The sequence below is a fragment of the Xiphophorus hellerii genome, chromosome 6, assembly GCF_003331165.1.
Source record: "Xiphophorus hellerii strain 12219 chromosome 6, Xiphophorus_hellerii-4.1, whole genome shotgun sequence".
NCBI classification, from domain to species: domain Eukaryota; kingdom Metazoa; phylum Chordata; class Actinopteri; order Cyprinodontiformes; family Poeciliidae; genus Xiphophorus; species Xiphophorus hellerii.
In genome coordinates this window covers 25450252-25465613 of record NC_045677.1, presented here as the reverse complement: position 1 = coordinate 25465613, position 15362 = coordinate 25450252, and the positions used below count along the sequence as shown (strand labels likewise).

Here is a 15362-nt window from a genome sequence, read left to right as displayed (position 1 = left end):
TAACCGGGAGAATAAACTTGCATTGCAGAAGTATTTTGCATATAAAATCAAACTAATTAGAGCTCCTGATCTTAAGCTGATTAGCCAGTTTTTATCTTTATGGATTGCATTCATTGTATCTCTGAAAAATGAGTTCTTGTACATTTTCTGTTTTCAACATTTTCTAACAATATAAGTGTATAGATTAAAAATGTCTAAGGTGTGAAATTTAAAATGTTACCTAGAATGAGGCTCTGCACAAATAAGTCTTGAATAATTGCAGCTTTCCTTGATACCTTAAAAGGCCTCTTTTTACCACAAAACTAAAATACTTTTTAAAAACAAATATATGGACATGTTTGAACATATTATGCATTTTCACCCTCATATTGGGGTAAATGGTCTTTAACTTGCAACTCAACAACAAGTAACAAGCAGAATTCAGTCAGAAATATGCACATGTGGAGAATCAAAATAGGGTTTTCAGAGCTAAAACATTGTATTAACAGCCAAACAGGCATAATATGAGGTTTAATAGATTTAACCTAAAGCACATCAAAAGCTACTCCACATTGGCAGAACCTTGATTTCTTGATTGTACTTGTTAAAGCTTCCCAATTTTTGTCTGGATGTGATCCGTTTTGAAAAGCCTTTGCAGCTGCTTCTTCAGAAAACTGTTGACAAAACGCCTCTGCACACCACAACTGGCTAGTGGTGCTAAAACTGGCATTTAATTAGCAGATTCCCATTCGAAGATAGACTAAAATGCCTCAATTTTTCCAACATGAGCAGAAGTTGTTTATCTCGGACACATGTTCAGACGTCCAGCTGCAGCAACCAAATAAACTACAGTTGTTAGCAGGCACACTTTTTTTTTTTTTTTAAAGCGACATGTTTCACTCTCCTCATTTTTTGGTCAAATTCTCTTCAAACCCACACCCGACTGAGAAGCATACAGCTTCGGGATGCACTTTTAGTCATTTCTGATACCAATATAGATATCTGAGGTTTAGTATCAGTCAATACTGACCAGATCCAGAAAAACAGTGCTAAATTGACTTAAAATGTTTTTTTTTAAACAAGACATAAATGTACTTAGTTACAAATTTATTTGATAATTCTGCACCAGTACAGCACGCTTAAACACACCAATAGTTTCACAAGCTTTGCCAAACATGAAAAACAATTTGAATTTGTTGAGTTAATGAAATTAGGAGTATAACAGCCAATGCTAAATAAATGATAAAGAAACTGACCAATACAATAAGTTAAGTTAAATTGGTCAAACATGTAAAACAACAAGCTTCAACAAACCTTCTTTCAAATAGTTCAGAAAGTGCAATTAGAAATTCTAAATATAATGTTAAATAAATAAGAAAGCATGACATTGCTTAGAGCACAAAACATAGAATTAAACTGAATAGATTTGCCCTTATGGATCGGTAAAATTGTCACTGATGTAAATTTTTTTCGATATTAGGAACTATACTTATATTAATATTGGATCAGCACATCTCTAACGAAGCTCCTACTGAATAAAATGTAAACTTTTGGAAAAACTATATACTGTAAGTTTCTTGCTTTTGTTGCAGTTTTTGAGAAAAAAAAAAAGCACCTTAATCACCTCGGGATATATCGAGTCCAAAAGTGTAAAAACACCACTTAAAAATTTTTAATGGCATCTATAAATTTGCTAATTCCCATGTCTTAAATTAGATATATGCTACAGCCTGTGAAATAGATGAACAAATATCTGAAGCAGGTGGTTCTGCCGAACTCGACAGCACTTCATTGTAGTGCAGAAGTCGAGGAATTTTCCAGCGGGACCGCGACAGAAACGCCTGTAATAAGCCAGGGTCTGGTGGGGGTGAGCATGATTGGAGCAAACAAGATGAGGTGCAAGAAAGGTGAGATGTAGAAGGAGAAGAGACGAGCAAAGTAAGCAGAGGAGTTGAAAATAAGATGTGCACGCTGAGGAGGTGTGATGCTTTTAAAAGGCAGAGAGGAAGTGGAAATGCTAGGTGGGTAACTTTAAAGATGAACCGAGAACAAATCAAAGAATCCTTTGTAACAAATCCCAAGGTTGGAAGTAGAAATTTGTGGATACCATGTTTCTATTAGCATATTTTTGTCAAAATAAAAATACTAAAGAAGTGTGCTGTTCCTCTGCAGGATGTGGACGCCTCAGAGATCAAAGTCCAAGTGTGCGTGTATGCCTTTGACCTCCTTTATCTCAACGGAGAGGTAAGGCCAAGTGATACAAATATTACCCAGAGATCTCTCAATTGTTCCTCTTGTCTTTTTAAAAACTTCCACTCGTGCGAGTTCATATTTATTTATTTATTTTTGTTGCAAGCATGCACGCACGTGTGCTCGCAGCCCCGCCGAGATGCCGGCATCGTCCTTGAATACCAATGACGGTGCTACTGGAGGCTGTAACTGGATAATGATTGTAACGCTCATTGTAATTCCAGCTGAGTGTGTCTTGATTGTGTGTCTGTCTGAGACTCTCGACGTCTGAGAGGGAGTCTGTTCCTCTTTCAGGCCATGTGTGTGCTGCAGATGGTGACTATGACTGAGTGAGGATGTGTTTGTGTCCTATTTATGCAGAATTTTTAAGTGAATTTCTTAAATCTGCTGAAGACAATGCTAATGAGTGGGTGCTCCCATCATCCTCTACAATGTGAGCTCTCCCAAGTGGATTGAAGCCAAATTGCATCATTAAAGGAGCTCCAATAACTCTTAAATCCTGCCTTTTCAAGGCTATTTCCCTCTTAATTTGTTATTTATGCAAATGTTATCTTTTAATATTTCTTTATGCTGAAGCTTTTTCTCATTGTCATGTTTTGTCCTAAGTGATTTATTTATTACCCACTGTTGATTTCATTTAGCCTCCTAAATTGAATATATGGACACAGCTATTGAGTTGGGCTGCTATGTTTTTTGAAATTTCATTGAATAAATATTATTTTACGCTTAATAGCAATGTATAATGTATTTGAATATATACCTGATTGCAAAAGTATATTTAGGTTTGAACTACTGAGTTTGGAGTTTGACTCAAGTACAAGTATAGAAAATAAAAATAATCTTGATATTTTAAAGTATTTCTGAAGACAGCAGAGATTGTTATTTTGTTCTGCTTGATTAATCATGTCATCATTTAGGAATAAATGAAAAGTTTACATGTCTCTTAGATGAATTTAGATGTTATTCACGTATTACTATAGCAGCAACAAACATTGTCCAGAAACTCTGAACAAAACAAATTAAGAAACAATGTTGATTCATCCATCCAGCCACATATCTACACATCATTCAGTAAATTGTTTCCTCATCATCTCCCCAGCCATTTCTCCATCCATCCATTCAGGCTGGATGCATGCACATCCAACAACCTATGTTCATCATAGATTGTCCATCATTCATTCAATTGTTTTTCCATCTATCTGTCCATCCAACCACATGTCTGTTCAACATTCAATCATCCATATATCCATTATCCATTAATTTAGTTATTTTTTTCATCAATCATCTCTTAATCCATCCATTTTTCCATTCAGCCATTTTTTAAAAACATGTTTTTTGCCCAACAGATTTACTTTCACAAGTGGAACTATTCTATTCAACAAACATTATCTTTCCACTCATTTATTAAATATTTTTCCATCCATGCGTCTGACCTCATGTGTCCATCCATGTATTCAGCATTAATTCCTACAGCTATAAGATTCTCCCACATACATTTAGATGGAACTGGAATTGAAAGCTCTCCAATTCATTTTCCACTCTGCACAGTTCCTTCTCAATGTATGAGGGAGCGCCTGATTTATATTCTTTTCTTGTCAGGATGCAAGGAACAGGAGAACTACGCTTGCCTGTGTTTGAGGTTACATTAGAATAAAACAAATTACCTTTCATTCTGAATAATTTATCAGTGAAGTAATAGTCGTTTTTCTACCTGATAAGTTACCAACAGGCTTTTAAGTACGAACAAATTTAAATACGTGCACTATGAATAAACATGCACATTATTTCATTAGTCATGCATACAACAAATGTGCTCCTCTTGTTCCCAAGTTCAGCTGTGGTTTAAATGTTTTAAAATGTTGACTAAACATAAAGGTCTTCAGAGAGCTTGAAAATGAATACTGAAAATACTTAAATGATAACAAGACGGTCCGATTCTTTGGCTGCAAAATTTTATGAAAAAATGTGGACAAGCTTACTGTTGCTGAAAACAGTTTGTGTACTTAAGGTGACAAAAGTTATGCAATCTTCGTCACATTTTGAAACTTTTGGATTTGGGGACAAAAGCAAACTAAACTTTTTTTTACTAAAAACTCCTTTGGTTTGATGTTGTTTCTGTAACCATGTTAAATTTTTGCATATATCTAGAAAAATACCAATTTAACCACACAGGAGGAAAAAAACAAAATATGTTTAAGACGTAACTTTATAGATCAAGTTAAATTTACCGGTTAGACTTGTAACAGTAACAAATTTTGCAGGACAGTAAATTGTCCCAGTAATTATTGCAATAAACAAAATGGTGTTGTTTTTGAGACCATTTTCAATTAGTGACATAATAATCCAAGTTTGAATCGATACATTTTGATTCTTTTAAAGAACACTTAGCTCTGGGGGATATATTTAAATATCCAAAATAAAACGTAACAACCAAAACTAACAAATGAAACAGAAAGAAAAGACACACACAACCAAAACAATCAATAAAATTCATTTAATGGACACTGTCAACCAAATTGCCCTTCGAAAAATATTAATCATCAGAATGGAAATTTTCAAGCTCATTTTAATTTATTATGTGGTTAATTGATTGCATATTATGACCGGCTTAGTACCAGTTGTACTTTACTTATGACTAGATTTAGCTGTTGCACAACAGACATTTTCAGTTTCAAAAAGAAAAAAAGTCCTTGTTTACAGTTCAGAAATCTTTCTCCAATGATATCAGATGGTAAATGTAAAGGTTGGGAGAAAAGTTTCTGCAGCCAAAACAGAAAGCTGCCAAAAATGCTGACTGTGTGAAACCATAACCCTCTGCTAAAACCTGACCAGCCACCTGGAGCTGCGAGTTGAGGACAGACGGGACACAAATACAAGTCATCGATCGTACATGGAAAATAACCTTCTTCCAGGCCTAACCTCGCCAGGGAATAAAAAAAACCAAGGGCTTCTTTTTGCATTTTTCAACTGAACATCCTCTGATAACTACTTGTGAACCGGAAAGAACACTAAACATGATTTTATGGTTGAACGGAGGAAGCTTTGATATGACAAGAAGACTAAGGGCAATCCATCTGCATGACACATGTACCCAGTCTGCTTTCATTCAAACTGTGCTTTGATGCGTGCCACTGTGTCATTATATGCCACATTTTGATTTTAATAGCATAAACGCAACAGAAAATCTGTCATATAGGTAAATACTGACTTGATCCATACTCCATGCATGCTATGTCATATTAGGGCACAAACATAGCCACAGACAAACATTTTTCATTTTAACTATGTTGCAAAGATTTGTAGAATTTGCATCATATATCTCCTTGGATCACACAGAGCTGGATTTTAAATTAACATTTTAATTATTTACCTCACAGACTAAATTGATTCTCAAACCTCCAAGAGATTGCATCTGTAAGAAAATCCATCTTAGTATATTCTAGGCAATGTAAAAAAAAATAAAAATCACTTATATGTTTGAGACTTCATTGTTCTGGAAGACTGCAGTTGCATGTTTACATTTCCTGCACACTTATTTCTACTGTTTCAAAGATGAAGGAAACGTTTCAATTAAAATACAATTTAAATTTCACACCAAAGCATTTAAAGAAATGATAAAATATTCAGTGGGAAAAAATTCAACCTTAAATAATTGATTTTTACAGTCACTGGTGAGATGCTAATTAGCTCCTTTTATGTTAAAATATTGTACAGCTATTAGCCAACAGGAGGGCATTTCTCCTGTAGCTTTTAACGAATTTGATGTACACAAAGACAGATATTTGACCATTTAGTAGGACTGAAAGGGTTTTTTTTTGGTTTTTTTTGTTCCCACATGCCTCGTCAACAACCCTTTGGCATTTAGGTGGTCTAATGGTTGTTGGTGAGACTTGGTGACCTTAATATACTTCACACATTTCTGCACCTTTGAAAGTGTTTGTTTTGGAGATCTTCAACTGATCTTTATATAACTTTAGGTCCCCAGCTGGCCTTGTTTGTGACACTTCCAGTTGTTTTAAACTTCATTATTGCTTTACCTTTAGATCAAGCCAGGTTTAGACGAGTGGAACTTTCTCTGTTATTTCCAGACTCGTGAAAACTTTAATTGAAGATGTCAAGGCTTGAATGGCACAGAATTTTTTTTTCCAGCACCAATAAAAGCAAAACAGAGGTAATTTTATTCAGATCAGATAGTGCATAATGCATGCAATCAATTTGGGAATAATTTTAAGTATAGTACACAGATCAGCTCGGTTTTGCAAAAGTTTCTTCCAGCTGAAGGGCACCTATTATGCAAAATTTACATTTGTACTTCCATTTGGGTCTCAACTGCTTCTAAAAACTGCCAAAATGCTTAAAAAAACACTTAGCTGTTTAGTTAATGTTTTTTTGGTGTTTGGAAAATAAACCATTTCCAAAAACATCACAATTGTTACATCACGGGGCGTGCTGTGGTGGCGCAGGGGGTTAGCACGCCCCACGTTTGGAGGCCTTAGTCCTCGTCGCGGACGTCGCGGGTTCGACTCCCGGTCCCGACGACCTTTGCCACATGTCTTCCCCCCTCTCCTCACCCTCCTTCCTGTCTGCCTACTGTGGAAAAAGTACGAGCCACTAGCGCCGCAAAAACTCTTCGGAGAAAAAAATATTTAAAAGAAAACAAAAAACAATTGTTACATCACAATCCACAGGCACTGCACACTGCCAACTGCTGGAAAGGACAAGTGTTACCATCTAGAAACCACTTGCTGCATTCTTATTTATTGTGCAGGAGGCTCTACTAATGCTTTTCAAAGCAGTATAGCTGTATTATTGCGCATCTGTTTGCAGCCATTGTCTTGTGCGAGTGTAAACGTTGAGTTGGGGGGGAGTGAACAGCAGCAGCTTATTTGGATTAAAAGTGACAAGAGGCCCTAAAACATCTCATTTTCTTTTCAAATGCGCTTTACAGATAAATTTGACTTGGATTTCTAGTGTCTTCCATTTTGATGAGTATCTAACAGAAGTGGGCTTGCACCACATTTATTCCCCAGCATTATACAAGGCAGTGGCTTATTAAAAAAATCCCAAATATTGTTCAGCCCAACATTGCAAGAGTAAATAATAATAAAAAAATAGTTCAGGTCCATTTATTAATCAGTTCAAATGTTCTTTATTCTACTGCAATAAAATCCAAACTAATTTTTATGTGTTTTTCCACATCTTCACTAGAAGTAACGCTTTTATATGGCACTCAGTACAAAAAGCATTAAACCTAAATGGCTACCCGTGTTCAGACATATTTAATTTTAGTCAGATTTATGTTTTGGGCTATCAGGAATAAGAAGCAGAACAGCATGAAGAAGGCAGATGTGTTGATGTCATGTATAATAAAAATCCACATCTGTTTACTTTTAGTGTCTTGGCTGCTGTCTGTACACTTCCCAACCTAGCCAAGTTCTGACAGATTTGTCATATTTAAGAGCATTTGTCACCATTTAGTTAATTTTTCATCAACCCAAAATGGGAAACGCATTCAAAACTGAATATATAGAAAAAAGGAAGAAAAATAAATAAACTGTGTTGTGCATGTTTGTATGCTTACATGGGGGCGTGGGTGTTTGTATGTGTGCCCAAAGCTGGTGCATCCAAGACTGTATTCTGAGAAAGTGCTTGTTTATACGTGTGTGGGCAGATAGTTGATGGTATTTCATCCTTGTCATTGCGAGCCTTCGAGCTATCAGGAGGAAACGGTTGTAATGATGCGGTTTTGCCATTTTCTAATGATGTTTGTGTTTCCGTCTCTTCGCTCAGTCCCTGGTGCGACAGCCGCTGTGTCGGCGTCGGGAGCTGCTAAGAGAGAGCTTCACAGAGGTGGAGGGAGAGTTTCTGTTCGCCCGTTCCATCGATTCTCACGACACTGACGCCATCGCGGAGTTCCTGGAGCAGTCCGTCCGAGGTCTGTGAAACAGAGGCAAACTTTTTCTTCTCGTTTTCCTTCCTTTTGTCATTCCTGTTTGTGTCATCTTCCAGTTTGTGTCATCTTCCTGTTTGTTGGCTCCCCTGAATCTCTTTGTGTGTGGGTGCTTTGAGTAAAAGTTTCATTTTATTTGTGTCTTTCTCAGCTGCCTTAACGTGTAAACTGTCTGTGTGAGTGTATCCAAAGCAGCGCCAGAACTTGTGGGTTGTATAATGGATTTATTTTGTGTTGTGTGTGTGTGTGATTCTGACGTATAAAGGATGTGTTTTCCTTGTGCATATGAGTTATGTCCCCGTCCTTGTCCACGGCCTCTTTGTTTCCCAAAACCCGTTTGTTTCCCTTTGAGACCCACCAACACAAAGACACTCCGTATATCCAACAGATAATCTCTTAATTTCCTTTCTGCACGTCCAGACTCGTGTTTTGGTGCATTAATGTGTTTGTTTGTGCAGACTCCTGCGAGGGCCTGATGGTGAAGACTCTGGAGAAGGACGCGACCTATGAGATTGCCAAGCGTTCTCACAATTGGCTCAAGGTCTGTGTGTGTGTGCTGGCGCGGGCGTGCGCGTGCGTGTGTATGAGTGTACTGGGAAATAATCTGTTTTTATTATACAGGTAGAGTGAGCAGCACTGCTTTTCTTATAAAGTAAACATTTTGCTGGGAAATTCTGCGTCCTGAAATTCAAATGGATGCTGCTACAGAAATAGTTGTGCAAAGTTTAAACATAGCAGCTCTGGTTTTAGTTTGAATAAGATGGAGGTGCCCTAGAATGACCCTTCAACCTTTAGATGATTCCCTTCTTCAACTGACAGCATCAGGTGTGTTGCAGAATAAAAATGGTATCCCTCTAGGACTGGATTGGAGCACTTATCTAAAACGAACAAGATTACTTAGGTCAGCATTGAAATCTTGATTATTTTAGGGCTTAAATGAATCCTCAAATAATCCTGGTACCTCAATTACTAAAAACCCTCAAGGCAAGTTATCAAAGCGTCATGAAGTATTTTGTAATAAATACTGTTAAACTATTCAGCACACAGTAGTCTGGTAGGAAGGATTTTTGTATTGCACGACATTTTTTTAGTCCAATTAATCACCAGAACAATTGATAGAATACTCAATGGCTATGAATAATTATCTGCCGTTCTAGATTATTTGTCACAGACTGGATCTATTTCCCCTAAAGAGTTGCTCTGTGATATTTATTCTTAAATACATATTCAGCAGCAAAATATCACAGATAGTTGATGTCAATTTTCCATAAAAAGGATTAAAAACAAAGGATTTCAAGTGCAGTTTAACTATTCATATTTCCTTTTTACATGATCAATTTAAAGTGGATCTCAAAGTTCGACTTTGTCGGGCGTTTTAGTTGATTTTTCTGACTCTGAAGCTAGAATTTCCTGGTTTTGACTACAAATAGCCTTTCAAAGTATTTGTTGAAACTTTTGATTTTTATGCATGTCAAATTAAGAAAATACATTTAATCCTTAACAGGTAATGTTAAGGGTCATAAGTATATTTTTAAATTTGGTTTTTGGTAAATAATATCTCTTTAACTCAGAGTTTTTTCTCCCTTCCAGTTAAAGAAGGACTACCTGGACGGTGTGGGCGACACAGTGGACCTCTGCGTGATCGGTGCCTACCTTGGAAAGGGAAAAAGAACAGGCACATACGGTGGCTTCCTGCTGGCCTGCTATGATGAAGACAATGAGGAGTTTCAGTCAGTCTGCAAGGTAAATTTTTATGTTTCATCAAGGGAGCAGGAAACCAGTTAACTAGCTGCGTCAAATTTAGAGGCTTTATAAACATGCCAATTCAGATTTGTTACATAAAGAACAATTAAAAATCAGTTTGTTGAGATGGTCTTGCATTCCTCACAGACACTGAAGACTTCTGAAGCATTTTCAGGAAGCAGCCGAAGCTCGCGTCTTTAGCTTTCACCCCCACATGAAAAGTGTGGGAGGTGGAATGATTGGATTAAAAATTGCATTTGTAGTGCAAGCAACTTTTGGATCAAACTTATCTTAGACAAGAAATTGCGTTATGATACCCAAGGGTTTTGTGCTTCACATGTGCAATATTTCTGTAGAGTGTATTTCTTTCTTTCTGGGTACTTTTTCCACATAGTGTTCTTCTAAGAGTTGGTCTTCCTCTTAAGTCTTGGCTGGAAGAAAGTCTTTGTTTCTTGAGAGTAAGTGACTCTCAAAATAAGTGATAAGCTTGTTGTGAAGCTCGCATAATCACTTCAGTGTTTAAGATATAAAGAGCTTAAGCAAGTTGCACAGTTTGTTCTCTACTCTGTCCTCTAACTTCCCCCATCTCAATTTTTTAAAATTATTTTCTTAATATTTTTATCCCTAAAGAAAAGAGAAAAAGATTTAGTTCGCTGCAATTGTAGCAGAACTGTATTGGCACCACAACATTCCTCTTTTGACTGAAGCACCTCAGCAAACCAAAACCTGGCTATATGATATTAAAATCACACTGTTTCATTGTTTTAAATTGTCCAATTAATGCTCAAGTTTATATATAGAAACCTAATTCTTTGAAGTTCTACATATTTGAAGATTTTTTTTGACATGAATATTGCTTTCCAAGCTCCCAGTGCCAATTGTGCAAAGTTGATTTAGTCATAACCTTAACGTCTTCAGTCACCTTTCTGTTAGTTTTTTATATACATGCATTTCTGTAATGATTTTTGCACATATTTTAGCTCTATGAAGGCCCAGCTTTCAATTTAGTTATTAACTTGCTGTTAAAACTTAATTCTTATTTTTTTTTAAATACCCAGTGCATCACTTTATTCACAGCCACATCTTAAAACAGATGTGGGGAAATTATACATGCAGTCTACAAAAATCTGTGTTTTATTTAGGAAACATTGCTTTATTTATTCATAACTTTATCTTTATGTCTCTATCTCCATCTCTCTTGGGTACATTTTCAGTACAGTCTAAAATCCTTTAGTATCTTGTTAGTTTGCAAATCTTTTTGAAATGTAAGACAGATGCTTGTAAGACAACTGTAGCTTAGAGTAATCTTTGTTTTGATTGGATTTAAATTCCTAGACATAATTTTACCTGCTGCAGTTGAAGCGCAAGCAACTATAGTTGGGCCTAAATAAAGCACAAACATCTTTTTAAACCTTAATATTGTTTGTAATACTATTTGTAATTCAGGCTATAAGAACTAGATTATGGTGCAGAAGATGAATTTTTTTATTTGATGCCACCTTGTTTATTTGGTATTAGGAAAAATCCCGCCGAAGTCTGATCTGACAAGACATAGCATCTAAAGTCAACGCAATATTTTAACGTATCTCATGTTTTTATTATTAAGCTGTTTTTTACTCTTAAATGCAAGCAGTACTACAGAGGAGCTGCACATGTCCTCGACCTTTACACTGTCTGTCTTGCAGAGATTTCCCTCCCATGTTCCTAATAATAACTGCAGGTGAAAACAAAGTGATAAAATAAGCCTCTTTAACAAAATGTTCTCCCTGTAAGCTGCCTTCAAGCCAGCATGGCCCATGAAAATCAGTGACATTAAAAAGTGTGTTTGACATCTTCACAAATTTTTATTTTTCAAAACAATAACAGAACAACTCAGTAGTTTTAACTGATTTGTTTTCAATTCTTTAATCTTAAATCCTACATCCAGCTGGTCGCAGAGACAAAGTGGTAGCACTGCACCAGATTCTGGAGTTGCAAAGTCATCTTATTTATTATTGCATATGTTAACCAGTGTGACACATCGTTACCCCTCAGCTAGACATGAAGAAGATTCCTCCATAACCTTAGCTTGAAATGTTTTGTAAAATAAAAATTATTCCATGTCAAAAGTTTGGGTGTAATTTTCCCCTTTTCTGTATTCTGTTCAGTGTAAATGTATTCATGATACATTTAAATAAATGTGGGGTTAACATGATCATAAAGAATCTATCATTGTTGGTGTTCTTTAATTAAAACATGTCCATATAAAGATACGACACTTCCAGTATCTAGTGATTTGATTCAGATTTTTAGGGTCACGATTTGATCCAGAAACGATTTTAGTTTCAGAAGCCAATTTTTCTATTCAGTCTGGAGAGTCTGTTTAAATCGTATGACTGGAGAAGAAGATATTATAAACAAATATATCATTTATTTAGAACTATTCTATAAGCTTCTATGCTGTTTCAAATTCTTTCAGTTTATATTTTAACAAAAATAATTTTGTTCATAAAAATATATAACTTAAATTAACAGTAGTAGGTCAGCCTAGGTGTCTGACTTTTTTTAAAATAAAAAAAATATCAAAGAGTTATTCAAAATGCGTACAGTGGGCGAAACAGCCTTCCATTGTGGGTGATTGGACGAGTAATGCGACATGCAGAATACTTGCAAATAGGAGTAACAAAGTGGCAAAGACTTAAATGTATTTTAAAATCGATTTTGGAGCATTTGGAGTTGATTTAGGATTCACAGGACTAGAAATGTTGATTTTTCTATATAATCAAATTTTTTTGCACTTCTATCCTCATGATTGGTTTGCATTAGGTTTTGATTTTTTTGGGTAATTGCCAAAAGATTTAGACGCGATTTAATAATATTTCGTTGCATAGTCCCTTGCCTCCCTTTTTTAAATTTTCAAATAGTTTTTAAACCAGTGTTGTTTTGTAAATACAAAAAAGTCAGTGAAAATGATCCAAACAGAAAATCCAACCCATGTATGGTTCCGTATATTCATAAAAACTGTTATGTAAGCAAATCATTTTTACAGAGGATGACCTAAGGCAGAGTATTGACTGCAGTTTAGTACTTTTATCTGTAATTATATTTATAAAACAAAAGAGAAATGGTGGCATGGCGTCTGAATATCTCACTGAGACGGTTGTGTGGATTCAAATCAGGAAGGATGCGTTCTGCAGGACACATGAACTGAACGACAGAAACATTCAGCTGAACTTGTGTAAATATGCCATTTATCTGTGTTGCTTTGCTGCAACCCAGCAGTGGCTGTGAGCTGATGCTGTGTGACTGCAGCATCCAGCGCTCCTGTGTGTGCAGCATTTCATCATCCTCTCGCTCCCACAACGCTGGGCGTGAAGCAGAGGCAGAACAAAAGAAACCAGAGGATCGTACGTTAGCGTTTGACTCACTGTTTCTTTTTCCCCTGCAGATCACATTTATGCTCATGTCCTAGTGAAATGTCTTTGCCACAACATTCAGAGCCAGTGTGAAAATTATTGTAAAAAGCTGCACACAGTTTTATAGTTGGACTTTTAGATTCAGGTGATGTTAGCTTTGCAAAGACACCTTGGTGAAATCTTATTTTGTTTGTTCCCTTTGGACTTTTTTCCACATCTGTATGTAAATCTAAAACTTATTTGTTCGCAGTGTGAACCGTCAAATTCTAGTTTACCGAGTTGAAATATAAAAAGTTAAAATACAATATTCTGATTTTGTTGTATCATTTGTTGCCTGCTTGCCTAACAGGCATGGATGACTCAGAGCTACAGACCTTTTTACTGGTTTTTGACGAAAAATACAAAAAAACATTTTGGTGCAGAAGTGAATTCTACACAAGAAAGACATGAGCCCTACAACGTTTGGCACAGCATGAAATCAGAAGAATAAAAGGAAAAACGACCCTTTATCACATGGTTTATACTTGTGAAGGAGGGAGACTGAAATTCTGAGGATTCCTCGCAGTCCTGGAAAAGTGTGAAATTTGTTGTATTTTCCAGTTATAGATCATTTTAAGATTTTCAGACTCACTTCAGATTTCCATTTCTAAAAGATTCTGATTGCAAGACAGGCTTTCTGTGAAAAAAAGTTTGGTGCAGTATCACTGTTGCGGTTTAATATTAGCTTTTTATTGGATATTATTGAGTATATGGTGATAATTTTATAGTTGGTGTTTATGAGACTTGAAGGAGGAATTCTTTTGCACTTTATATATTCTAATAATAATATGAATAATTTTTCATGACAATGACAAAGGAATTAATTGAATTCAATAACAAAAATGTGTATCAAACATCACCATTCCCGTGTTGAGACCTAAGGTTTTAGAAGAAACGTCTTATGTTTATTTTAGTTTTGTTTATTTTATGAATTAGTTACTTTAATTTAGTTTTGTAAATCATTTAAATTGAGAGTTAGTGTGACAATAGGTCTGTTTGTTCACTTTACAGTTATTTTGTGTCAGGAATGTCTTATCACTGGGGGATGGTAAGAAATGTCATTTTTAATTCCTTTTATATGTCTGGTAAATGTGAATAATTCCATCAACCAAGTTTGTTTCTATAGCACATTTCAGCAATTAGGCAGAACAAAGTGCTTTAAATCAGAACAACATAGAAACATGATAAAGAAATAATAGAGCCAACAATTGTGAAAACCAGTAACAGATCACCATAAATACTCGTCAAATATGTTTGTTAATGTTGCATTTATTACGATTCAAGAGCAGCTCTAAACAAAGCTTTGTAGTCTTGATTTAAAGGAACTCAGCGTTTCAGCTGTTTTGCAGTTTTCTGGAAGTTCCAGATCTGTGGTTCATAGCAGCTAAATGCTGCTTCTTTATGTTTGGTTCTGGTTCTTGAGATGCAAAGTAGACTAGAACCAGAAGACCTGAGAGGTGTGGGAGGTTGATACAACAACCTTTTTTCAACGTATTGAATTGAAAAAAGGTTTTAATTGACATTAAAAACTTGGGCTGCAGTTTGATTCCCGGCCCGGAGTCTTTCTGCATGGAGTTTGCATGTTCTCCCTGTGCATGCGTGGGTCCTCTCGATGTATGGATGGATAGATGGATGGATGGATGGATGGATGAAAAACGTCTTTGAATTCCTAAAATTATTCTTTCATGGTAAAGATATCTTCCTCTATCGTCAAACTGCAGCCATTTTCTACAAACACATTTTTAACGCCTGTAGGCCTCTGTAATGTTATCTCACAGTCAAACAGCACTATTGATTGGATTAAGCTGCTGGAGGAATTTGATTATCAGTCCAACTAAACAAACAAGTCACTATAATTGGCTCAGTGAAAGAGGTGTTGGGTTCTCACTCCTAACAAACTGTACCACAGCTGGCTCGCTAGGAGAACAGATAAATAATGCATAAAGGTCCCACAGCTGAATTAAACACCTCTAAACCTTGAATGCTGCCTCGCTCTTGTACAGTTA

General features: G+C 36.0%; 1 protein-coding gene across 1 annotated transcript in view; it reads left to right on the top strand.

Moving 5' to 3' along the window:
* The window catches only part of lig1 (ligase I, DNA, ATP-dependent), a 71351-nt gene that overhangs the window by 43287 nt on the left and 12702 nt on the right, over window positions 1-15362 (top strand). The window contains exons 20-23 of the mRNA XM_032566364.1: window positions 2152-2223; window positions 8020-8164; window positions 8638-8720; window positions 9770-9922. Of these exons, the coding sequence (XP_032422255.1) occupies window positions 2152-2223; window positions 8020-8164; window positions 8638-8720; window positions 9770-9922 (453 nt within the window). The remainder of the gene's footprint in view (window positions 1-2151; window positions 2224-8019; window positions 8165-8637; window positions 8721-9769; window positions 9923-15362) is intronic.